A 26,439-nucleotide genomic window follows, 5' to 3' on the forward strand; every position below is an offset into this window, starting at 1 on the left:
TGATTCCTCCAGTATATCCGACAAATTCCGTATCAGTCTTACATTTTATTGAATGTTTTGTGATATTAAAACAATGAGTGACAATAGTCCGAGAATTATTTTACTCTCGGATCCCCATACCTTGATGCGGGAATAATGTTTCCACATAAAGCTAAGTCAGCTCCTGACAATACAGACAACTAGAATATCCCGTTCCCACGATAGAAAAGCACTCACCTTGCACAGGTGAGTTACGGGACTGTACTGTAGGTTATATGACTGACAGCTGGAAACCAAACATTCGTGCCTGAATCCCGCTTGCTCCTCCCTTATGGGGCCGTCAGCGGCCAATAGCGTGGCTCTCCTGCAGATAGACCCCAGCGTGTCTCCTTCCAGCTCCAGTCCCCGCAGAGTAAAAGTCACGTTGGGAGGAAAAGGGGAGAGAGATATCTACTTACAGCTGCTGTCAGATATCCGATCGCATTCGCATGGCGAGGAGGTAACCTGATCGAGGCTGGGAGGAGTGACTTTACAGGGAAGGCTTGAACAAAAAAAATGTCTTCTTCTTCTGCCGGAGAAGTCACAACAGCAAATGACATCAAGAGGGAAAATGTGAAGGAGTTGGATACACGGGAGTGCATCAAGCTTGTGGCGCTGGACGCGGCGGAGTTGTCCATGGAGCGCACGACTCCCAACACGGACGCGGTGCGCACGGAGTTGCTGGTGAGCGCCGCTTCCTCCCTGGCTTTCTCCCCGGAGCAAGTGGCTTGTGTCTGCGAGGCTTTGCAGCAGGGAGGCAATGTGGACCGACTGGCCAGGTTCCTGTGGTCCCTGCCACAGAGTGACCTGCTACGCGGCAACGAAAGCATCCTGAAAGCCCAAGCCCTCGTTGCTTTCCACCAGGCTCGGTATCAGGAGCTGTACAGTGTTTTGGAGAACCACAGTTTCAGCACGTCCAACCACACCTTTCTGCAAGATCTGTGGTACAAGGCCCGGTACACCGAGGCGGAGAAGGCGCGGGGGAGACCCCTGGGCGCCGTGGACAAGTACCGGATTCGGAGAAAGTACCCTCTCCCCAGGACTATTTGGGACGGCGAGGAGACTGTGTATTGTTTCAAGGAGAGGTCCCGAAATGCGCTGAAGGATCTGTATAATCAGAATAGGTACCCCTCTCCCGCCGAGAAAAGAAATCTCGCCAAGATTACAGGACTCTCCTTGACCCAGGTCAGCAACTGGTTCAAAAACAGGAGACAGAGAGACAGAAATCCGTCTGAGGCACAATCAAAAAGGTGAGGTGGCAAAAGAATTGAATTAAATAAATTAAAACGTTACACCGAGTGTGTTCTGCGTAAAAGGCGCATTAAAATAGACCCAGGCTAATTTTAACAAAGTATTTGGAAGCTTATTCCGGGGAAGGGCGCCTGTAGTTTATAACCATTTACACTCAAGTCAGTGACAGACAATACCCAGTGTATTTCATAATGTCCAGTTGGACTGACATCTAAGTCTTGACAATGTGAAACATCAACTGTTGATGGTTAAGAGACGAAAAAGTACGCGTAAAACGGTTTGGAGCACGCTTTTAATGTTTTGAAATATGAAGCGGTTGCCATTCAGATCCGGTTTCAAGTGTGTGTTGGTGCTAAGGGGCATGGAAACCATAAGCAACAAAATAACATAGTGGCTCTCGCACTGTCAGACCAGAGGAGTCGGTGACTTTGATGAAACGATTAACAAGGTGACTTGTAAAGTTGGTTTAATTTCTTCTTATCTGCCTGTATTGTGTTTGTGTGTTAACATACAAACACACTAGCGCGTCCATGTGTTCAATAGCACACAAACACCCCCCACACACACACACCCACCCACCCATCTCGGACCAAAAAGGATCTCCAAGCCTCCATCAGCCCCTGCGTTTCATTTCATAATCCTCCGCACAAACAGACAGAACTGTATTCTTTCATGTTTCCCTCTCTGTGAACAAAGCTGACGCACACCTGGTGGAGTTGACCCCCCCCGTCTCTGTCTCTCTCTCTCTCTCACACACACACACACACACACATATACACACACACACACACACCACACCACCATCTATACTACCTTTAAGTCTGTACTTCAGAAACAACGTTTAAGTATAAGTTCAACCTGTAGATATTTCTAACAACTCGTCTCAACATTGTGGCAACTATAGTGTCTTTGTGTGTTTTCCTGGAAGAGGGGGGCGAGTGTGTGTCCATGTGTGTGTGTGTGTGTGCGTGCAGCTGTTTGAATCAATCTTAAAAAGAGAGAGAGAGAGAGAGAGAGAGAGAGATAAATCTTTAAATAAGATGCGCCAGCTATATCGTATTTAAGACTTCTTGAAAACAGGAAAAGCGGGATTTTAAATTCTAACACCGTGTTAAATCGGAGGAAGAAATTCATATAAATACTCTCGGCCATTTGTTTTGTCACGCCACCCGTTCTGGCATTTTGTCACACCAGAATTTATTGCGGCAAATGGTTGCACGGTTGTTGACGCTGGTTGGTTGTTGTCAGCGCAGCTCTCCATGAGGTAAGAGAGGGCTGCGCATTCAAACACAGCCGGCTCTTCAAAGCTGTGGAATAACACAGCAACAAATGTCAGTTTGTCTGTTCTGTCTTCAGTACAGACAAGCTGTGGGTGAAAAATAAGCCACTACCAACATATGAAACTGTATTTTATTATACTGATATTATGATAGTGCTTTAGAATGCACTCATTTAATTCTTAAAGTCTAAAGAAAATTTCACCAGAAATAATTCTTTCATTGCTTTCTTTTGTTTTGCGACATGCAATCCGTCATCTCCTCGGTCTTTTTTGTTTCCACAGTGAATCTGATGGAAACCACAGCACAGAGGATGAGTCGAGCAAAGGCCAGGAGGACCTGTCTCCACGGCCCCTCTCTAACTCTTCAGATGGGGTGATCACCCATGGGACCCTTCCCATTCAAACAGGGCCTCTGGACAGTGGGGTGGTCATCCAGCAGATCGGGGACATCAAGCTGCCCCCTGGCTCCAGCAGTGGCGGTCTCTACAACGGAAGTCTAGTGACCAGTAACACCTCTCCCACCGTGTTTCACAATGGTGGCTCGTCTTACCTCCACACACCTGGAAACATCCTCTTTAACGGGCTCAATTTGGGCATCCAACCCTTGGCCTTCAACCCTCTGAGGTCGTCTGGAGGGGTGCTGCTGGGGGGCTCGGGAGTGGACATGCAGATGCAGACAGGTCAGGAGAAGGGACTGGGCAGTTCCGCTGAGGACTCGACCCTGCAGTACGCCTCCTACTCCGGCTGTGTGAACGGAGCGGAGGTGAAGCTGGAGGGGGTTCACACCATGGCTGCCCAGAACGGAGGCTCGTCTGTGCTCACGTTCAGCTCCTCTTCAGGTGCGCTGCAGCTGGGTGGCTACAGTCTGGTCCAGGTACCAAGTGGAGTCCATGACAGTGATGGCAGCTCACTGCTCAACAGCGATGTAGGTCTTCCTCCACTGCAGCTCTCTTCTGCCTCGTCTTCCTCAGCAATCACACAACAAGGTGTGTTCAGAAAAATGTTTATGTACACTTAAAAACTGTTCTGATTTCTTGGTAGTTATATTTAGATCCATCAAGCCAGAAAAGGGGAACACGGACCAAATAAAACATATGTTTGGCTTCATATTTTATTAGTGACAGTGTGATTATGACTAATAGAATTTAATCGTAATTAGGTTAAGGATTTAGAGGTCTTCACTGTTCATTTTCATTAAAATCAATGTGTAGACTCATACAAAAACAAGCATCACTTAGGCCCATTAGGAGTGTGTCTCTGTATCTGCTGAGACCCCGCCCTCTGCTTATGCTTTCTTATTTTGCTGTATTTGGAACATTCTGGGCGTCAGCCTTGGGCAGCGGGTGTGTAGTCCCCAGTCAATAACAGAATGAAGGGTGTTTGAGGGTGGGACTTTATTACAAGGTAGTGACCAGGTGCCATATTGTAAGCGGGCATCCAAGAGGCGAAAGCCACGAAAATGGAGGAGACGGAGAAGATGGGACAGCTTTGATTGTTGTGTTTACAAACTGCAACAGACAAATCCTACTCACTCTGCCTTTGAGCATTCAAGTAAATTCATTGAAAGTTATCACTTCGCCATTATGTAGAGTAGCACTGAAGAATAGCTAAATACTAAATTAAGACACATCACCGTATTAGAATAACCACATCCAGGCATAATCTTCTCTACTATTCTATCAAAATATAGATGTGCCTTTTGCCCTATTTAAATGTTCCAGTGCAATGCTACACGTCTGTGGTGATTTGTCAACAAGTCTCTACTACGTTCGCCCAATATATCTGAACTGCTTTATTCTTGGCTTGTCTGTGTTTGGGCTGTAGCCCAAAGGGCTGATACTACACATAACACAGAGCAGAAGAAACAAGGAAGGGCCACACACACACACACACACACACACACACACACACACACACACTGAAGAGGTGGTCCTTTGAAAACCCCAGAGATGAATGAAAACTCGTTCTGTAGTCACCATCACTCATCATCATAGCCATCTTGATCTACAGAGCAGGGAGGAGGGAAAATACGTTTCAGACAATCAGAGGCCATGAAACGCACTAACAGGGAATAAGTCATTACAGCACTTACTTTGACATAAAGCAGAGAAGCTGCACCAGCATGAATACTAAGGAAAAACAGAAAATTGTAGCTTGCTGTTGAGTCCTGGCAGGCATTTATGCTAGTTCTCTGGAGCACCACAGGGTCAAGCTTAAAGAGCACAAAGTGTGTGAGACACACAACAGCAATTTTGGGGCAAGGCCTGCTGTAAATGAAGCTTAAAATACTGTGAGGAATGAGAAGGGATCTACATAGACTAGCAGAGGTATAGATACTGTATGTACTGATCCATTGTTCTGCCACCACAGGTACCATGCCTCTGAACAATGTGGCAGTGAGTTCCTCCAATGACGACTCGTTCCAGCAGCAGGACAAGCTGACTATGACGTCCCTGCACCACAGCACAGTCCTCTACAACATGAGCAACGCTGGCCAGCCGTCCATCAAGAAGGAGCCCCTGGAGGGAGGCGTGTACTCCTCGTACCACCATGGGCTCCACCTGGACCCCAGCGGGCAGCTCAGCTACACCACCCCCAACTCAGAAGAGGTTCCCTCCAGCCAAGGTGCCGCCTCAACCACCAAGGTCCCTGCTGTCAGCTCGTCCAGCCCTGAGCCAGAGGTCTACACCACCCTCACGGTCAGCACACCATTGATGGCCCAGACAGATGCCAGCAGCCACCACCTCCAGCCCACAGAGTATCTGGGGGGCCACGAAGTCCGGGGCCCAGTGTCCTCGCACCTCATGGGCCCTAGCATGAACAGCGACTACATGAACCTTTCAGAGAACAAGGTGGGCAGCTCGGGGGGCGTGAACGAGATGGTGCGGGGGATGTGTGGAGAGTTGGAGGCCGTGGAGGGGAAGGAGCTAGCCAAACTACAGACAGTGCAGATGGAGGAGGACATGGCTGACCTTTAACCTCAAATCTCCCACCTTGAGAAGCACTCATGTCAGCCCCAAGCAGCGATATGGTGAATCTTTGTACTTCTGTGTGTGCGTGTGTGTGTGGGGTTTTTGTTTTTGTTTTTTTTTTTTTACTACTCATTTCCTTTAAATGTTAAATTATTTGTAGGTCATTTGACTTTTACAATGCACTCTAGTCACAGAGGAGCCACGTGGATGGGCATTGTCAGTTTATCAAAAAAAGAAAGAAAGAAAGAAAGAAAAACCTATGACACGTTTTAAAAGTTAGAAGGAACATCATGACTGTTATGTGCTCACAAAAGAAGCCGCTGTATGTGTTTGAGCCGTGTTTAAATGTGCATTTTTATAGACAACACCTGCTACTTCCTGTTGAGTGGATTTGATCCGCAGAAGCAGGTGCTGGAATGCCTCGAGTCACGTGACCAGGATGTTCCTCCAAACTAAATGCGTCATCTGGGTCAAACCAAAAAGGTCACTGAGTAGGGGAGAAGAGGGAGAGAGCCTCTGTGAAATTGGTCAGTTACAGAGCAACTGCTTTACTAAAGGACTGCACACACACACATAGAAAATAGATCGTTAAATGCATAAAGCTGCTGATTTAGGAAAAAGTGTCCTTCAGTAATCAACTTAAAGTCTCTGAATGCCTCTCAAGTCACTGCAAAACTCCACTTTTGTGCTTTATTTCACACCAAATGAACTAGGAGTGTTGAATATTCGACTAGATTTAAGACGAATGTGCCTTTCTGCTAGTTACAAGACACAATGGCCTCGCTCTGTTTTGGCATTTGCACTACCATACTGACATTACAATGTACGTGTTTCAAATAGCCTTCACGTCCGAGGGTTTGTCACGTGTGACACACCTCAACAAACGCGCACTATTTCAGTTACGACTCATATTTCAAGCCTCATCATCGACCTGTGAGACCAAGATATGAACGATGGCCCGAAAGGTCGTGCTGTCGGTTTCACATGCTGTTCATCATAAGTTGCTTACAATGCTGCAACTCATAGTATGTTAACTAGATGTGATGATGCTATACTATATCCTGTTTCATTTTGATGTGTCTCTCCAAATGTCGGTAACCATGAATGATATTTTTCTATAAAGGGATTGTAATAATTTCTCTTTGCATGGCATTATAATGTTTTGAACACTAGTGCCTTTTACTTTTGTTTTGTGAATAACACTGAAAGTAAGCTCAGTCGTAGCTCTCTTGTTGGCGTGCAGGCGGTGACATTGCAGCTTTGGAGATTTACCGCCGCTGCCACTGGCACATTTGTTGGGTGTCAGTTGAGGGAAAAGACAAGAGAATGTGGAGCCCATTTGTCAAGTGTGTCCGGTGCTTTTTCACAACAGGAGCCTAATTCCTCGCTGTCATACATGACTGAAATAGCACATTTCAGCCTCACAGCCAACTCACACCATGCACACCTATCAGTGCTTCATACAAGCGGACTAGTGATACTTTTCTTTGTCAGGATTTACGACATAATCCCATCAATTTGAATGGACACTTCAGTGAAAGTATTCTCAGTGCTGTAATGTCATATACCAAAAATGAGTCGTGGGCAAATAGTACAAGAGGTGGTCATTTTTTTTTTTTTTTTATCTTAGTTTGAATTATATGTTTGTTATCTGAAATTATTTGAATGTATTTTTCTAATTCTCCATACTGCAATAAAAGTTTATATTTATAAAAACATAAAACTGATATTTTAAAAATTATTTCTAAGGAATTTAGCATCAAGATGACTGCTAAATTTAAGGAATGGCTGCTGTTAGGGACACAATATGTGAGTAGTGAATGTAAGCTTAAGAAAACAGCATGTCTTCCAAATATTTAAGAGTCCTATGTAGCCAAAGTGTGAGGATGAGATGGGACGAAGGGGGGGGGGGGCGGGCATGCAGTAATCCAGCAAGCCTGGTGAAGCTCTCTGCAAACCTGCAGTGATCGTTTGCACATGCCTGACAACCTGGAGTTCATTAGCCCTCCTTTTCTCATCTCAGCCCCTGTAATTCAAATAAACAGCAATGAGATTTCCAGAGGTAAAGCTCCCTTTGGGTGGGGGGTCTACAGCTCCCCACAGCTAAGTCCAATCCAATGGCCTTTTACTTGAGCGAAGGCCGAACAACCCCCCCCCCCTCCCAAAGAACCCCTACTTCAACATGTGGAAGAATGAATCTGTGGAGCTGTCAATCACAGACGCTGACTCTCTATCCAGAAAAGAGCCCGAACTCCTCTCACGGCTTGAGGGGATTCTCCTCAAATTCGTGAATTTCCACCCGGTACTTGTTCACTCGGTAGGCACCCGACCAAGCCAGCAAGGTAGAGATAAGACTGAGACAGAGTTTGACAAATGGACAAACAGCAGGGGATTTTATTCTATTCACAGCATGTGTGTGGTGTATTAGAAGAGCTGTCCTCTCAGTGGATCCCAGCTAGAGGGGTTATATATGATCTAACTGATGACCTAAATAAACAGAGGCTGTTTGTCTGTGCTCACTGTTGAGGCACACAGAGAAGAAAAAAAATGGGAGAGACTAACGGGAAAGGGAGGGAGAGGCAGGCAACCAGGATAAAGTTACCTGTGCACAGGTGACCTCGTCGCCATGGGCAGTGGATTAGCTGATTGTTAGGTATCAGGTAACTCCTCCTGTAATATTGAAGAGGGTGAAAACAGCTTTGTTGGAACCCTGAACAATATCCCATTCGCAGAAGGAGCCCATGGTCTGTGGGTCCCACGGGGAGGAGGGGGGGAGCACAGAAAACTCCAAATTCCACCTTTGTATTGTGCCTATAAATTAGGCAGGAAAGGAGCACAATTGTTCACTCACACAAGACGTGGAGTGCATTTTACGTGGGGGCTGGGGACAGTTTATTGCTAAATTTTAAAAAATGGCACTGCTTCTTTTATGTGTGAAAATCAGAACATCCCCATATCTAAATAGCAGCGGATGATTTCGTCCACAATTTCCAACACGCAACATAAAACATACTTGGGTTGCACAGTAAAAAAAAGAGGGAACTCCCTCAGAACTCCGGTCTTATTAAAAACACTGACCTCTGATCTTTCAGATGGTTTCAAAGCTGACATTTAATGCGGCACAGCAGACTGCAAGCCATATGTAACATGACCTGGGGAGCACGGTACTCCGCTGCTCCACGTCCCACTAATGAGAGGGCAGGGGTCAGCGGGTACCAGCCTGCTCGCACAGACCCACCAACTACTGGCCAAGGCATGCGGAGAGGACTTCTCCTTCCTGGCAGAAACAAAATCCACTATTGACTCTTCCAGGCTTGTGGAAAGTCGGTGGTGTTTATGAACAAGAAGGGAAATAAATGTCCTCAACACTTGCAGTTTGTTCTCTCACCTCCACTTAAAGTAATTGAGCTGTTGCTTGGCAGAGTAGAAGGTATGTGCACATGTCCGCTTCATCTGCCACTATACGGGAAAGTGAAGATGCAACTGGCGTGATTCCCTTGTTTGTTCTGGGGCTGTAAAGAAGGAGAGTTTCAAGTGTGAATGTGTATATGTTAGACACACACACACACACACGCACGCAGCGACGCAGCAGCTGGGAAGCAGCTTCACGTCCGTACCGCAGTGGTCAAACGGTATTTCCCAAAGGAGAAAAACGGCACTTTGTAACAGGAGCAGAGCAGATCGTGGGGCACAAAAACACGCACTCACCTGCTGCTGCTCAACTGCTCGAAAACTCATTTGCTCAAACACATGCAGCAACTCATCCCTTTTCGGCAGTCACGTTTGGACTTTGCACCATAGCATTGTCATGGCGCCCCCTCCCTGCCAGTAAGGCACACATGGTAGTAGAACCATCCAGCTGGGGAGGGAAAAAAATCCTTTCTTTTGTTTGTTAATATGTTTATCTGTCCGCCTCGATTGTTTATTTACTTGAGGGGGGGAAAAAAAGAAAAGAAAAAGAATTTCCCTAAAACAAATGTCTCCATCCCTGTGCCTGGGGCGTGTTTACCGAGCAGCGCACTGTAAAAGCCGAGGCCGTAATTGCATATTTGTGGAGGTGGTCCTCTGAGGAAATGCGTAATGATTTTGATGGGAGGGGGGCGCGGCGGCTATAACCCCAATGCACTTGTACCAGGTCTAATTTTCCAACATGACAGGAAACTCTGTTAAGCTGATAATTGCAGCTCCAATTTCATTTAACTCACTCATGTCAACAGTTGTGTTTTGTTTTGAGAGAAGGGGCTGCCTTTTTTTTTTTCTTCCTGTCTTTCACTTCACCGAATAAACCGCTTTAACTCTTCATTAAAGACACATTTAGGACGTCTTCAGCTAATCAGAGAGTGTGAGCAAATGACAAACTGCTGATTAGATTAATTAATTTGTCGACGCACGCGAAGCCAAAAAGAAGAATTTTGTGATATTAATACAAGCCTGCTTGTATAAAATTCATAAGAAAAATAAACAGACAAATAAATTGATTTCCACGCTTGTGTGGGACTGTTGACTTTAGTCAGAAATGAATTTTTTGAATAAATAATTAAATCTCTTCATGTTGTGTGAGGGCAGCAAGAGGGCACCACTGAATGACAACTAAAACTCTCCCCCTCAAAAAAAAACCCAAAGACAAAGAAGCCCTGGGGACTAAATCTGACATTTTTTCACTTAATTTAAACAGTATCGGCTTTGTTCCAGTCGCTGAAATAGCACTTTGGATTTAGATCGAGTGAAAACCATCTGTTCAGTGAGCCAGTGGTCGTTTCAGCTTTCCTCCGTATTTTCTAAAAAATAAAGCCTCCAATGGGGACCACGGGCTTTCTGATGCTGACATTTTTACGAAGTGTTTTGAGCTGAGCCTTTTCTTTTTTCCCTCTCTCTCTCTTCTTGTCTCCCCATGGACTGGACTGTCCCCGTTACATCGTTTCCCAAGCGGCGCATGGTGTAACGAATTTCATTCATTTTTTTTTCTCAATCAGTAATTAAGAAACCAAACTGCTGTCATGATGTGAAATAATTCAATAAACAAGCTTCAGCAGTTCTCTAGAAGCTCTACCTTCACATTAATGGGAAATGGCGAAAAAAAGTTTATTTATCTGGTTGGGTGAAAACATTCTGACTCTTTTGAGTTTTCTGGAAAATCAGTGACTAAAACTTGGAACATCCATGAGCGCAGCCGTGAGCTTCCAGGAGAGGCAGACTGGCTTATTTTTGGAAGTAACAGAGGGGGTTTAACGGTGGAGGGAAAAGCCTGTAACGAGAGTAAGAAAACCCTGCTCCCTCCAAGGCCCATTTTTGAAAAGGAGTAACGAATGATAGCCTACCTAAGTATTGCATTACTTGTCGGGGGGTACGAGGAGCCCGGCACTGGCCGTGGCAGGGGCGGAGGCGGAGAGTCCACATCTTGAAATAATCTCGCCCCCCGGGCTGCTCGGGTTAAAGGAGGAGGCGCGGCGCAATGTGGTAGAGATATTAGAGAAACCCGAGAGCCGCTCATCAGACAGCTCATTTACTGAAGCACTGAGGTTTTTACGCACGGCCCGAGTGCAGCTACAGACCCCGAGCTAAAGTGGCCTGAGAGCCCGGGGTGTCCACTAAAAGATACGGTTCAACATTTACATTAAGGAGCTGCAAGGCCTAATTGAATCATGTTTAAGCAATATGGCGTGAGTGGCTGCCTGAGAGAAAAGGAAATTAAGCTGTTTCTAAGACCAGCTTTAAATTGTTAAATTATCTTTGCAAAAGTTCAAGCTGACGTTTTTATGCAGTTTGAGAAAACGATCTGCTATGTCACTCCCCTGACGACACTGCTAAAAGAAAAATGATAATAACTGCAATTAACTCAGTGGCTTCAGGTGTGTTTCACCCGGTAATCTAATATTTCCACATTTTGGTTTCAGCATGGCGGGATACAAACCGTCCATTCAGGAGGATATTAGATGTTTAGGTCCAGTTTAATATCTGACGAATGAAAACAAACCTCCGTGCGGAAAATGCTGATAAATTTTGACCTGCAGTTCTTTCCACAGCGAGCATATATTCAGTGCTGAAACAAGTCTGATCAAACCTGACTATCCTGGCGGAATTTGATTTCACTCAGTGGTCGAGCCCAAACAAATGTCCACACTCCCTAATACTGAGCTTCTTTTATTTTAATATGACAACAAAACAAACAAAAAAACAAAAACCCTACTCAGATTTATTTCAGTGTAAAGTCCTGCAGGTTAAATCACACATTATTCACACCTATCCACACCACATCACACGTATTCCAGAGTGAAGCTGTACAGAAATCAGTTTTTTCCCCCAAATGTCTGTCAACACAAAAACAAAAAGGTCAGAGAATTTTGTTTTTAGACAATAAAAATCCTTTAGGAAAAGGGTCAACTTCTCAAAACGCGCTGAGTGAATTTGTTTAAAGTTAGATATTATTTTCCGGGTCAAATAATGTTTCTTAACGTATTAAAAGGGTTTAGGACTCTGTGGCAGATAAAGAAATGTGATCTATATGGCTCAAACCAACAACTGCACCACCAAGAAGCAGTGTCGCAGAGAACTCATTTACTAATGGATTGGTTTAGTGTTTCACCCCACAGAAAACAGTGGAGTCAGTGCGGTGCCCGTCTGATCGCTGAAATATACATGCAGGCTACAGGCTGGGATTAAGCATCTCTCGAAAACCAAGAGCACAAAACACCAAACACGACGAGCGAGGAGCCCGCTCTATCCGTGCAGGTGGTGGACCTATTTAATGTCAATTTTCAGACCTAAAAACAGCTAAAACTGACTCAAATTACAACTCTGTACACCATATAGGCCCGGATTCTCAACGCACTCCATTTGGCTGCTGAATTTGTGCGATGTGTTTGTGATGTCCAATCCTGTAGAAATGAGCTAAATTGTCCAGCAAGCTTAGACCATGTGGTATTTCATATCAGCCTCTCTCTCTCTCTCTCTCTCTCTCTCTCTCTCTCTCTCACACACACACACACACACACACACACACACACACACACAGACCCACACGCTTAAATGGCTAATTTCCTACTGGTGGTCTATGTCCCATAACACGTTTGGCAGGTAGTACCGGTTTCTCAAATAAAACACATGCGCAACGGCACCCATGGATTCGACTATCATAAGAACTTATTAAATTATACAACCTCATAAAATTAACAGCTCCAGTAATTAGTAGACTGAAAAGTTGGGGGGGACAACAAAAACCTGCACGTGTTTAAGCTGGTGGGCGTCAACTAACGATCAGCTGTGATGAGAAATAAACCTCCAGCTTGGTGAGAATACACCAAAATAACCAAAGTCAATGAAGATTTAAAGCTTTGTGTGTTTTGTTTTTGTTGTTGTTAAAATTCCCCGCGCTGCCTTTGGGTCGTTGCGTGTCCTGGCTTAAGTGTATCAAAGATATTTCAGCCTGTAAAAGTGGATAAACTTTCCTCCACAAATAAAAAGCCTGGAGTTTTGTGGGTTTACACTCTGCTGACTGTGATTACTGATAACGTATGGAGATGCAGTGTGGTTTGCCCCACTTGGGAAACCTGGAGGCCACCATTATAGAAGATGTATATTCAGAACACGTTAATAACTCTTTTTAAGAGGTCTGTAATAATTGATTAGTGTTTAGGTGCTGCTCTGCTCCCTCGGCTGAAGCTGGAGAGGGACTGTGGGGGCGGGAGGTGGGAGCGCTCCTATTTCAGCCCCTGACGCACTGCCTCTGGGGAGGAAACGGAGCTGCAAACTCAGTCCTGCTCTCCTGTACACGGTGCAGGGCAGAGGGAGAGCCAATCACCGAAACGCACAGGCTCCCTTTAAGCCTGACATATCTGCAACAGGAACAAACTGTCCCAACAATCAACATCCCAATCTGCTGCGCGCATCACGGGCTGGAGAGGAGTGGATCGCCTACAGGGCCTGTGCTGCGCGGACGGACTGCGCCGGATTGTATCACGACAAGAAACAAAAAGAGACGCAGAAAATAAACGACATCTACCGTTTTGGATACCAACGTTTTGGGCGGAGGAGTGAGCTCGGACATCATGTCTATATTGCCGTCCTTCGGGTTTACGCAGGAGCAAGTGGCGTGCGTTTGCGAGGTGTTGCAGCAGGGAGGAAATCTAGAGAGGCTCGGCCGCTTCCTGTGGTCTCTACCCGCTTGCGATCACCTCCACAAGAACGAAAGCGTCCTCAAAGCCAAGGCGGTGGTGGCCTTTCATCGGGGGAACTTCAGAGAACTCTACAAGATCCTGGAAAGCCATCAGTTTTCTCCGCACAACCACCCGAAGCTGCAGCAGCTCTGGCTGAAGGCGCACTACGTGGAGGCGGAGAAGCTGCGCGGCCGGCCGCTCGGAGCTGTAGGAAAGTACCGGGTGCGGAGGAAATTCCCGCTGCCCCGCACGATATGGGACGGCGAGGAGACCAGCTACTGCTTTAAGGAGAAGTCCAGGGGCGTCCTGAGAGAGTGGTACACACATAACCCCTACCCGTCCCCGCGGGAAAAGAGAGAGCTGGCCGAGGCCACAGGACTGACCACCACGCAGGTCAGCAACTGGTTCAAAAACAGACGGCAGAGGGACAGAGCCGCAGAGGCGAAGGAGAGGTACGTCTCACGGGCACAGCCTCGCTGCTGCTTGTAACGTAGAAAGACATTTACATTTTTTTTTACTTGCATGTTTCAAAAGCAATTTATAGCTCGATTTGGAAGAAATAATGTCAAAATGTGGCTACAAGCAACCAAAGTATAAGAAAGCGCAGGGTTCAGAGGAGTCAGTGAGTTCTGACGGTGGGGCCTATTCATGCTACAAGAAAAGGGGAAAAAAGGGGAAATAATTCCCGATAGGAATCATCTTATTTCACCTTATTTATTCATTTTGATTATGTCCACCCCCTCCCCTCCCCAAATCAGTCCTATCACAGTGATAGTAAACAGAAGCGTGTTGTTGACAAATGATGGACTTTCTTCTACAGAAGCCGCCCCGTTTTAAAACATGTCTCAACCTGAATTATAAACTAAACTGGGCTACATTAAACATCCGCCCCAGAATGCAAGATAACGTGCTATTTAATAATGATGGAAAAATACAGGAGGCGAAATAGTCACATTTTGTGGACTATTTTCTACTTTAGAGATACGTGTTAAACGTTGAACTGGCTTACAGTAGAATATTCTGACTGCCATAACAACTCAGTAGTATCCAACATCAAGAGGAATAAATCACAGATAACTAAACGTACAGATTTCTGATTAGTTTTTTCCTCGAGGTCTGGGCCTGCTATATTTTTGGCGTTGCTGTAAAATAATTATGGTTGCTTTTTATACTCCTCCAAAACGTCACCTACAGGCCTGACATACGGATTTAATGCCATCTTCCAAAATGTGCGTAGGCTGTTTTTCCCTCATTTTCCCCCATGTTTGTCATTTCCAGAGAGAACAGTGAAAACAACAACGCAGGCGGCAACAAACAGAACCAGCTGTCCCCGCTCGACGGAGGGAAGTCTCTCATGTCCAGCTCGGAGGACGAGTTTTCTCCACCTCAGAGCCCCGACCAGAACTCAGCGCTTTTGCTTCAGGGCAACATGAGCCATCCCGGGGCCTCAGCTTACCCCATGTCCGGCCTGGGGCCCCCACAGCCGGTGCACAGCATGCACGGACACCCGCACCAACTGCAGGACTCCTTGTTGGGACCTCTAACCTCCAGTCTTGTGGATTTGGGCTCTTAAAGAGGCTGCCAGATTATTATATTTTACAAAAACGGCCCCCTCACTCCCCCCCCCCCCCGTCCAACAAAAAAAGAAGACTGATAAGTATATCAGATTGAGTACATGTATGAAATAACACTATAGTAGCCTACCTTATAATATAGACTGACTTGTCTGTCGTTAAATTTGGTTAGAACAAATTTCTTTATGCGCTTATCCTGTATGCCCCCCCTGCCAGGAGGATTTTCTGATCTCCTGGACATGGAAACACACCAACAGGACCTGCTTGAAACTCTTAACTCAAACAAACACTTAACTGGACCGCCCATTTGCTTAATTTATGATATTTTGTTGAGATAAAAGAATTATAGCAAACTCCTGCGATGGAAACTAAGAGGTAACGTTTTCATTAGGGTCATGATAATTAGTTTCCAATAAAACAAAAGTAATGCATTTGTCTCTGTGTTATTTGTGTATTTAGGGGGGAAAAGCTAAGAGATATTAATGCGTAGATTCTTGCCCTCAGACCTGTGCAAACCAAATGAATCGCGACTATAATCACTGTGAATTTACCACTAATTAAACGTGAATTAACCTATTTCCTTATTACAATTATTTTTAGTGCCGACATATTTAATCCTGTTTCTGTCTGCTGCTTAGAATGAGTGAATCCTCAGAAAAAAAACCCAAAAGCGACAAGAAAGCAGTCATGACTACATCGGTGGGACATGAATCTGCATCAGAAATATTTGTGGGAGAGATTAAAGCCTGCTCTACGGCTTCTTTATTATTCTTTTTTTTTTTTAACAATAATTATGGTAATTCAAGACACAATTCAAACACACGTCATAAAAGTAAATTTAATTATACAAACGTAAGTCAACATCAGCAGCTGTCTGTCAGGAGGCTGTTGTGTACACATGAGGCAGCTTTGGATCCTTTGAATATCGTGTTTGTTCCATAATACATGTTTGGCTGAAGGAGAGATCACCCCCCCCCACACACACCCCCTTTTTTTTCTTTCTTTTTTTTTCTTTTTCGGTCTGAGTGCTGCGGATCATTGGCTTTTTGTTGCCGTGTTTTCCTTGCTCTCTCCGAGAGTTTGTTCTGTCGGTTCCGGGCCATGGGAAAGAGCCACCACTCAACCCTCATCCTTTTTCAGCTTTGGATATATATATCTCTATATATATTATATATATATATTATATATAATATATATATAGCAAATTAATTATAAGAGCTTAAATAGTAGGTTCTTTGACTACAATTTCCATCTTAATAATAGTAATTATTATAATAATAAACAGCAGATTATTTGTAGGCCAGAATATGGCATTGTGGTGGCCTGAGAGCAGGAATCTGGTGAAGACAGCTCTCTTGTCCCCCCCACCCCCTGCACTCTCTTTGGGCTCATGTCAGGGTAAATTGTTTTGAGCAGAGAGCACAGAGGATTTCCTGAGCATAATCTGAAACAGTCGCTGCCAGCATTACTGCCTGATTGCGAAGATTGCAGGGCTGCAGGGTTGCAGCACCCGGCTTCAGTGGTGGGGACCTTGAGGTATTCTGCATCCCAGAGGCCTCCCTCTTCTCTCCTTTTCTCTCTGAGACCCTCAGGTCTACTAAAAACACCAGGACTGTGCTCCCCATCTATCACCCGCAGACTTCCATATGGCTTGTTTGAAGGATGTGTCTGTCTGGCTGTCCTCAGCAGACCTTGAATCAGCAGGATGTTGGTCAGTGTTTCTTACTCTTTGCATTTTTAATCTAAAATGTGACAGTCAGCGGTGAAAGAAGTATTCAGATCATTTGCTTAACTAAAAGCAGTAATGCCACATTTTAAGTGCTCAATTTCGTGTAATATCCGTCTACTCTAAAACATATTAGCAGCAAAATGTACTGATCATAAGAAGTACTCGATATGCAGAAAACCCTCCGTCAGCCTCTTATCATGTTATCACAAGATAATCTGAACTTCCTATGTAGTTTAGTTGTTTAATCATATTTGATTAAATCATAACACATTTTATTTGAAAAAAAAATCAATCTGTAAAGAGTCAGATAAATGCAGTGTCGTAAAAAGTTATATTTACTTTAAAAAATGTAGTGGAGTGTACAAATACCTCAAAATAGTACTTAAAGTCCTAAAATGCGTTTTCAAATCTTAGGTATTTAACATGAAATATTTATGACTAAAAAAACAAAAGTCAAATTTAAAGGCAGGAAAACGCAGTTGGGTATCATTCACACTCAGAAACTCAGATAATTTGCGTCATCAGGGTGAGTGTCGTTTGATCCAATTTGACTGGCAGCCCGAGCAAACAATTTTCACCAGATTTTGATTCAAATGTTGTGAAATCCTGAATGGTTGTGATGAAATGCGTAACATCACCTTTTTTACACTAGAGCCACTGCAGATCGGCGAGACGAACAGAAACAAAATAATACAAAACACAGAAATCTTTCTGATATAAGAAGAAAATGCTAAGTTCATACGGGATCCCACCACTCACAGAACTGAAAAGTTTTTAAGGGCTTTAAGTTTGCTAGTCTTTAACTTCAAGCAGAAAACACAAAGTTTAATTTCAAAATGTGACCTAAACGTTCTAACAAAATGATTTCTGGTCAAAAACTAAAACAAACAAAACAAAACAAAAAACATTGTAAATAATTATCAATATCTGATTTAGTCTGTCACTAAAGAACATATGACCAGATGTATTTTTGAAATATCAAATTAAAAGTAATGAGGCTTTTTTCCCAGACAAAAGAGAAATTTGTGTCAGAGCCTGTTTAGAGCTCAGGACAATTTTAACTGTTTGAAAATACAAATGGTTTAACTCATACATGTCTGTATTTTATAATAAAAATAGCCATTACAATAGCCCAAATGTATCCCACAGTATTGCTCACGTCACACTCAGCAGAGGTCAGCAGAGAGCACAGGTCCTGCACATCGGACCATATCATCCTGACCACAGCACGTGTTATTCACTCTTGGCACACGCTGTGGCTAAATATTCACAAATTAACAAACAGGTGATCACAAAGCCACCAAAGTGACTCCTCATACCTGTTAATCTAATGACAACATGTCCGGCAGGGTATAGACACAGCGAGGATTAAACAGGCTCTTTGCCTGTGTGACAGAGGGAGGCTATCGGAGTCACCTTCAGGATGTGCAAGAGACTAAAATCAATCCAACACGGAAACTCTGACTGTGCTTTTAATCATGCTCGAATCCTTCGCTTCCGAATCCAGAGGGACAAAGCCTGCAGTCGTAAATCTATCTGCTGTATCAGCCACTCTGTCTTCCTCTCATCAGCCACGCAACAAGTGGTAGGCGTGCTCCAGCCTATGGACCAGATGACAAAAGCTGGAGGTAACGTCAGCCTATGGCATGCCGGTGCCAGTAACAACAGCTGCTGACGGCAAACAGAGCCCGAGTCATCAAAAGGGCATTTCATTTGACATAGGAGTAAGTGGCAGTGGCTCTAAATCAACAGCAGGAAGGGCCCTGACGTGTGCAAATAAACATGGAGAGTAGCCTGCATGAGTCTGCTGCACCGTCTGGCTTAATGTTTTCTCTGGCATCAGAGTCGGTGTGCATCCCTTACAAGGACAAAATGCAAAGCTGAAGAACTTCTGGTTGCTTTTTCATGGTTTGCTGCCTGCAGGTTGCTTTACCACACAAGGAAGCCCGCGTGTGAGACAGTCCCAGGTATCCATAACCACAGACTGTACGAGGTGTGTGTGTGTGTGTGTGTGTGTGTCTCAGAGAGGGGGAGAGAAGGGAGTGGGGGGCAGGCGGGTGATGAGGGACAAAAGGATCTTTTCAGGTCTGCCTCAGAGGGGCAGGGCTGGTGGTATGGGAGGGGAGGGGACTGGGGGTGGGGGGTAGAGAGATTTTCTTACCAATGATGCATGGATCTGACAATGTTCCTGCCTGGACGTACCCGGAGGCAGATGCAGGCTCTGTGTGTGTGTGTGTGTGTGTGTGCGGGTGCATACTCACGTGTACCAGACATGGTGTGTGTGTGTGTGTGTGTGTATCTGAGGAAATACAACTGATTAAAGTAAAACTCACAAAAAATCTTCTAGATGGAAGTAGCAGGCGTCTGTTATATTTCTGTGACATGAGCGCATTAGAGATCAGAAGGATTATGCTGCTCTGCCTACAAAAATGTTAATTATACTGATGTAGGAGCTGCGAGGCGAAACACAGCTCCCACTCACGAGCCTAGGAAGCCTCTTGCCTGACAGGAAGCTCCTATGTGACGGAGCTGAAAGAAATATTTATCTCTTTCTTCCAGTTGGGATGAGTGATGCATGACCCAGGGTTCAGACACGAGAAGGAGGAGGAGGAGGAGGAGGAGACTCCGCAGACGATCCCAGCCTATTAGGGTGTTAAATAGCATGTTGTGTGTCAAATGAATGAATGACAGCATCATATACATTACCTGATGAAAGGGAGAAGGTTTCTAATACGTTACAAGAGCAAAAGACAAAGGACAAGATAAGACGTGTGTGTGCATGTGTGTGTGCGTGTGAGTAATGCTTAGGAAAGAGGACTTGTATAAAAGAAATGTGGCCAGAGGGCTCAAGCTCATATAACAAACTCTTCCAGACACAAAACCCAGCTCTGATTGCTGAGAATCAGATATGTATATTTTTGGAGCTTGGAGAGAAAGTTGATAGTGGCCTTAGTCTCATATGTTTCATTAGGAAAGTGACTTCAGTCTGAAAATTTTCTTTTGAATACTTTTGTGAGGATTTTAAAGATTTTTTTCCAGTTAGTTTCAGCTTAAAACAGACAAACAGTCCCTCATAATTTCAACATAATTTTTTCCTTCCAGCAGGTGATGGGACATGAGAATGTGGCATGAAGCACAGACAAAGACTGAACTGAGAGGAGGGTGGGAATAAAAGTTCGGGTACAAATGTCCAATCCAGGAAAAACAAAAAGTTAAACTTTCCTAAGCTTTTCTTAAAGAAAATAAGTAATCCTTAAGGGCTACAGCTAGCTGTTCTGTGCTAGCTGGACTATTTTCAGCTGTGAATTAATACACATTCTGTGCTCTAGTGAGTGCTCAAGGCAGGTGGTTTACCTGGAACTGACTCAAAACGAACTACAGCTTTCATGTTCATGCTGGTGAAGGAACATGTCACCAACAGTGTGCTCAGCGTCTTTACATCATTTGTGGACAACACAGATACATCAGGTCGTGGCTACACAGGAAATACCAATTCATTGATGGTTTTAGTGTTTTCATGGAATTTGCATATAATAGGAAAACTAATTACAGCCACAAGTTACTGAGAGATTTTTACATTTTTTTTTAGTTTTAAAAATTGATAGATTTTTGCTATTTTAAAGATTTGTGTCTCCAGTAGAGACAAACGGCCCCACGATTGAGAGCCACAGATGGGGAAGGATGTACTGTGGGAAGAAAAAAAAAGAATAACAACAGCCTAAATATTTAAACCTTTGACTTAATATATATAAAATACAAATCCACAAAAAAAAAAACAAGCAGAATATCTATCCGACAGTATCCACAGATTTTACTATCATCACACAACATAAATAGATGCTGAATATAAACTACGGTAGCCTTGGTGGCTTCCAGACATAACTAAAGCCATAATGTCTGGGTTTAGTATCATGTCCTGGACATAATTTCACAATAGAAGTGATTACTGATAAATGTGTAGACTGTTGCCAATGTACTGCATGTTTACCGGCTTCTATATCCAGCCGAGAAAAGATCCATGAGCCTAAACACATCACCGCTCCAGGCTCAAGGAGCTTTCGGGGAGAGGCTGGGGGTAGCAGACACAACAAGAGGAAGTGCTACGGGATACCGGATAATGAAATATACCTCACACTCCCGAGCGGCATCACCTCACCTGTCCTGAGGCTCACAAATAACTCAAGCAACTAAGCTCCCCTTACTTGACACACTATGATCCACACCCCCTCCCCACCCCACCCCACCCCAACCACACGGCAGCTATCCTCTACCAGGACCCTGCAGCTATGTGTAGTTTGTGCTTTATTTGTCTGCCAAAGTTGGAGTGACAGCAGCCCGGATCAGAGCTGCCATCTTGCTCCCTTCGCCCTTCATCTTCATACTGCATAGAGGGATAAAATACCCTTCTTGGTTCCATGCAGGAAAAAAAAAAGAAAAATGTTCAGGAAATGAAAGTTGTAACACGATCCTCTGTGTGCCAAGCTTCTCCCTGAGCAGGGACAAAAGACCCAGAGAAAAGCTGCTGGGCCAATTTTAGCCTGCATGTGATAGAGGAACAGGGAGGGAAAGGAGAGAAGAAACAAAATTAAAATGTGTGAAGAATTAGGAGTGATTAGGATGCAGTGGGGATGAAGTGAAATTATTAGTGATAGAGGAGGAAGAGGAGGAGCAGGAGGAGGAGGGGTTGGGGGGGGGGGTTGCTGCAGTGATGAAACTGGAGTGCTCCTGCAGCCCTCCATGCATGGAGCCCCACATCCCACAGATATTCATGCACCAAGCAAAATAAACTTCCCATTCCGGCCCTGCAGTATGTTTTCCAGCCGGCCTCTCCTGAGAGAACGCCTTCATGACTCCTCATTCAGAGCTCAGGAGTCCAGTCGAGTGCATCCAAGATAAGACAAGACTTTCAATGTGCAACAACAAAGAGGGAAGAACAACAGAGTCTAACTTGCTTTCCACAGGAAAGAAAGAAAAAAGCTGATACGTCTTTCACTTTCTGCAATTTGGTTTCTTTCTTCTAACCACTCATGCACCGTGGCTGATCACCAGGGCACCCTGGCAGCGTAGAGAGAGGGGGATATGCTCTGCTGGTCCTCTCAGTGCTGACTGGTGCATTTGCAGCATGGTGTCAGTGGCTGGTGGTAATTACCGTGCTCTCTCTGAGTTACCGCTACACCAATGTGCCACCGGCTCTGGTATGCCAGCTAAGCTCTGTTATTAGGCACAGAGCTGCCACTGGACAGTAGGCGCTTCTTCAGCAGACACACAGTCTATCTATCTATCTGTTTATCTTTCTATCTATCTATGGAATTATTGTTTTACTACTTGCAAAGTACAGGCTGAAGTGCTAAATTAGTAGGATCTTTGCCATACATAAGCAACATGTTAATCACATATGGCAGCTGTAATTATGCACAGGAGAGCTGTCATCTCGCACTACCAAAATGACTGAAATGTCTTTATTAAAGCTGCATTTGGAACAGCTGGAAAAAAACATTTATGTAAATCCACTCACCCATCAAAGGAAAAGAAGAAGCCTTCTCATCACCGTCCTGCCACACGTCTTCAAACAGACTGCTGGTGCCTGCAGAACGGAAGCAGCAGATGACTTGGTGACTTCCCAAAGATTTAACAGTAACACACTGTACTGTTTATCTGAATCAGATTCACTTTATTCTAAGGATATGAAGATTTTTGTTATTTTCACTTATTGCTGAAGTGTGACACCCGCATAAGGAGGATTTAACAGACAAAAAGTTAGGACTAAATAATTTAACTGGTTGAGAAATGATGATTCGAATTGAGAAGATACTGTAGAATAGTGCTGAATAACATTAATAAATTGCCATATTATTGAAATCGAAAACAAATGTTTTTCAGTTGTTTTGGCATAAATCTCAACTGGAAATCATTATTTTCAAAACCCAGTGAGAATATCTCAAATCCATAGCTTGTTTTCTCAGAACAGTGTGTGCATTTTGTGCTGCTTTCATATAGAACTCAAATGACTAAGTGCAAAACATTACCACTGACAAATCAAACCCAAAAACAACAAAACCCGCGAAGATTCAAACAAACCTAAAAGATGGTGTCACACAAATTGAACAACATAAGTAAAGTGATATGCATAACATGAAGCTTGAGATTAGATTAAAAAAAAAATAATAATAAACATTAAAGACATAGTACTGTATTTCCACTGTGGTCCTTGTCTGCCCTAAATCATGACAGCAGCACAGTACATAAAACAGTATTTAACTGTAACAATAATGATAAAAAACTAAATCAGCGAGCTCCTTTCATACAATAACTTCTCAACTACTTTGTGTTACCTGTTAACTTGATGAAAAGTATGATGTATGTTACGAATATCACCTCTAAACCTTTCATTGATGGTTGTTAATGTTGTTTCTATCTGTACAAATATATATGAATAACTTAAATAAAATGGGAACAAATATGATGTGACCATGATGCTGTTGTTTGAATCATATAATGTCCTTCCTGTCAGTCACAATGAATAAATAAACATGTGGGCTTATTGCAAAGTCGTATTCTATTATTTACTATTATTCTACAATAAATGGTTAGGAAGCAGGAAAAAAACAAGATCATAAAAACAGACTTCTTTGGTAAATTAGTAATAATATTATTTTAGGTGGATAAATGGGGAGACAAAGATATAACATAACATTTTTAACAGCAAAAAAGTCTGTCTAGCGTGTTCAAAGTGCAGTAAAAGAGCATTGTGACATAATGTGACGCATTATAAAGTCATGTTGTGAGTAAGATAAGGATGATCTGGTAATTAAGCAGGTATTTTATTTCAATGACACTGGGACAGTCTGGACTTTCTGAAGCTGCAGGAAATACGGTCTGAAGGGCAGGCGTCTCTGCTTCACTCTCTCTGTCTCAGAGTTTGGCAGGTTTATAACTATGACCCAAGACCATGGCTGAGAAAGGCTCAAGGTGCTGAACTTAAACTTGGCGACAGCTGCAGAAACTGGAGACCAGAGAGTTTAAATATAGACCCTTAAAATCCCAACTGGTAACCTTGCCCTGCCTCGACACTTTCTTACACATGTACATTCACACCCTGTGCTCAGTAATGCTGTATGCTCATTTACACTCAGCTCCACATTTACATGTAGTTTTGTTTGTATACATGTTGTAAAGCCAAGAAAATTTATTTAAAGAGCTCTTTCTACATTTAGTATTATTCTTAATGTGGGTCCACAAATCTCCCATTAAATGGAGTCGAACTGAAGGCCTAAAAGTCAGAGAAATGAGAAAAAAAAATCATATATACTATGTCTTGTCAAACTAGGTCTTATGATGGACAGATTTTTTAAAATAAAAGCAGTCATTTAAGATTTTAGGATTTTAAGATTTTGTTCACAATTGGAGGGATCTTATTTTATTTTTTAGCTAGGCTGCTCGTACAATAACAATGTTTAACAGTGAAACGGTAGCTGCAGCTACTATGGAGCTTGTGCACCATCTTGTGACTAACACTAAGAACTACAAGTACAGAAACAGCCTGAATAAAACGTCTATTTTTATTTTAAATAATCCAATAAATGGTGCCTGGTTTTTGATATGTATAAAGTTATCCTTTCCTGATAGAACACCCTACAAATAATCAAAAATATCTACTACAGTGCACAGTTATCCGAGTGAAAGGCTGATGAGAACGATATTAAAAAATGTAAATATACAGTATAATTTTTATTTTTAAAAAAATGGCAATAGAAAAAGAAAACAACAATTGGAAGTGAATACTTTGGTAAAGTCTTTGATATGTTCAGGATCACTGGAGAGAAAAACATCTAATTTCATGGGCTAATGATCTGCATAATAAAATAATGTAATGTAGCCATGTTTCAAAAAGAGAAAGTCACATTTCAGTAAGATTAGGGTTTTGTTTGTTTGTTGTATATTTTCTTATATAAAAGCGTGCATTTTTGGTGTAAACCCTGCTGTTTAGCTTAGGAGAAACGCGTTTTAAGGTTCATGAATAAAACCTAGAAAAAAGTTGCGTTCTTACAGCGATACATCTCCACTGCATAAAACAACGCGAGCTCTACAGGGAACCTCTTTCCGCAGTCACTGTCGCCATCTAGAGGCCACATAAGTTAGCACACATAGTGACCTGAGAGAAATTCACAGCAATAATTCCCTCACTTGGTAAGCTTGGTTTAAAATTTGCCCACAGTGTAAAATAAAATATGAAAAAGACATGTGCTGGTAATATATCTCACTAAACCATATACCACCTGTGAAATATAAATTACAGAGCACAATTTATAGGCTTTGGGTATTTGTTTGAGTATTCATTCTTGTGGGTTTGTTTCTTTCTTGAATTGTAGGACTGTATATCTGTATATACTGTATATATATATATCATACGGTTATTGCAACATCTTGTCAAGGCTTGATAACCAGATAAGCATGGTGGGAAACTGCACTGGGGCTCAGAGCCACGAAAAAACCAAGGATCCCTGTGTGGAAATTAGCCTGTGGCAGCCAGATGCTATATTGAATTTCACAGTAACAGTGTCTTGACGCACTGACCTGTGGACTTGATGTCAAATCTAGTTATAACAAGCCGTTTTTCACAACAGACTTTACATAGCAGGAAAAGTGTTACTTACATTAATAGTGGCCCTGTGCTATCCAGGTGTCCCAGTAGGACAGTGTCCCAGTGATTCATTAATTTAATCAGGTCCACCTGTTCATTCTCTGCTGTGACATGAACAAGACTGATCAGGGTCCCACAGGCCCTTCTTTCCCAATGAGGGCCCCTAGTGAGTTGATCTGGCCATACATCTGCTTCTACACTGCTGTGGAATGATTACATACACTATATTCTACCTTAACACTGAAAGAAGTCACTAATGACGACAGTGAAGTCACTATTGACCTACGACTTTTCAATGACATGAAAGACACTTAAGGGTTTACTTTTGCTCTTGCTCTTCAGCCTTTGTGAGATCGACAAAGTCTCTGACTTTACTGCAGGCTCTCTGATCGCCATGAGGGCCCTTCATCCACGATCTGTTCGCTCGATAACTATTTAAGTGTTCCCACAATGCTCCCGGCCACCGTGTTTTCTGATCATATTTTGCGCGAGTCAAAACAAAGGGCACTTACAGCTCTAACAACAGGCGGGGGATCTGGCTGACTTTAGTCCTCTTTGTGTGAGCAGAGCAGCCCGGTGATGTGAACACTGGCTGACTTCACCTCATAATTGCCTTACATTGTCCGCATTGTATCTGCTAACAAACGGCGAATTTGTGAGCGACTCAGGCGGGCCGAGGCTGGAGAGACGTATCGATTGATTGATTGATCCGCCTGCACAAACGTACGAAGGGAGACTCGGAACCTGAACATGAGCGTGAATGAAAGCAGAACTAAATGGGGCCAATCAATGTCTGCGAAGGCAAACTACAAAACTCGTCCT

The 26,439-nt window shown here is 43.5% G+C and overlaps 2 protein-coding genes and 2 long non-coding RNA genes across 6 annotated transcripts; 2 read left to right on the forward strand and 2 right to left on the reverse strand.

Annotated features, from left to right (window-relative positions):
• The first annotated feature begins 369 nt into the window (after positions 1 to 369).
• six4a (SIX homeobox 4a) lies at positions 370 to 5,534 on the forward strand. The gene is made up of 3 exons (XM_046412718.1): positions 370 to 1,268; positions 2,831 to 3,534; positions 4,919 to 5,534. Exons 1-3 carry the CDS (start codon positions 535 to 537, stop codon positions 5,524 to 5,526), a joined length of 2,046 nt encoding a protein of 681 aa, XP_046268674.1. The 5' UTR covers positions 370 to 534; the 3' UTR covers positions 5,527 to 5,534.
• LOC124071799 lies at positions 3,382 to 26,414 on the reverse strand. 3 transcript variants are annotated; one of them, XR_006845402.1, is made up of 3 exons: positions 26,130 to 26,414; positions 22,492 to 22,560; positions 3,382 to 3,510 (listed from the first exon to the last, which is right to left on the reverse strand). It is a non-coding gene; the product is annotated as an uncharacterized LOC124071799 (long non-coding RNA). The 3 variants fall into 3 exon arrangements; XR_006845401.1 differs by lacking the exon at positions 3,382 to 3,510 and adding an exon at positions 5,889 to 6,007 and having other exon boundaries at positions 26,130 to 26,411; XR_006845400.1 differs by lacking the exon at positions 3,382 to 3,510 and adding an exon at positions 16,453 to 16,938 and having other exon boundaries at positions 26,130 to 26,409.
• On the reverse strand, positions 8,573 to 9,544 carry LOC124071800. Its single transcript, XR_006845403.1, has 3 exons — positions 9,229 to 9,544; positions 8,909 to 9,032; positions 8,573 to 8,797 (listed from the first exon to the last, which is right to left on the reverse strand). It is a non-coding gene; the product is annotated as an uncharacterized LOC124071800 (long non-coding RNA).
• Positions 13,261 to 15,678, forward strand: LOC124071797 (homeobox protein six1b). Its single transcript, XM_046412719.1, has 2 exons — positions 13,261 to 14,125; positions 14,952 to 15,678. Exons 1-2 carry the CDS (start codon positions 13,566 to 13,568, stop codon positions 15,244 to 15,246), a joined length of 855 nt encoding a protein of 284 aa, XP_046268675.1. The 5' UTR covers positions 13,261 to 13,565; the 3' UTR covers positions 15,247 to 15,678.
• Positions 26,415 to 26,439: the final 25 nt, after the last annotated feature.

Source organism: Scatophagus argus, chromosome 15 (genome assembly GCF_020382885.2).
Source record: "Scatophagus argus isolate fScaArg1 chromosome 15, fScaArg1.pri, whole genome shotgun sequence".
NCBI lineage: Eukaryota > Metazoa > Chordata > Actinopteri > Scatophagidae > Scatophagus > Scatophagus argus.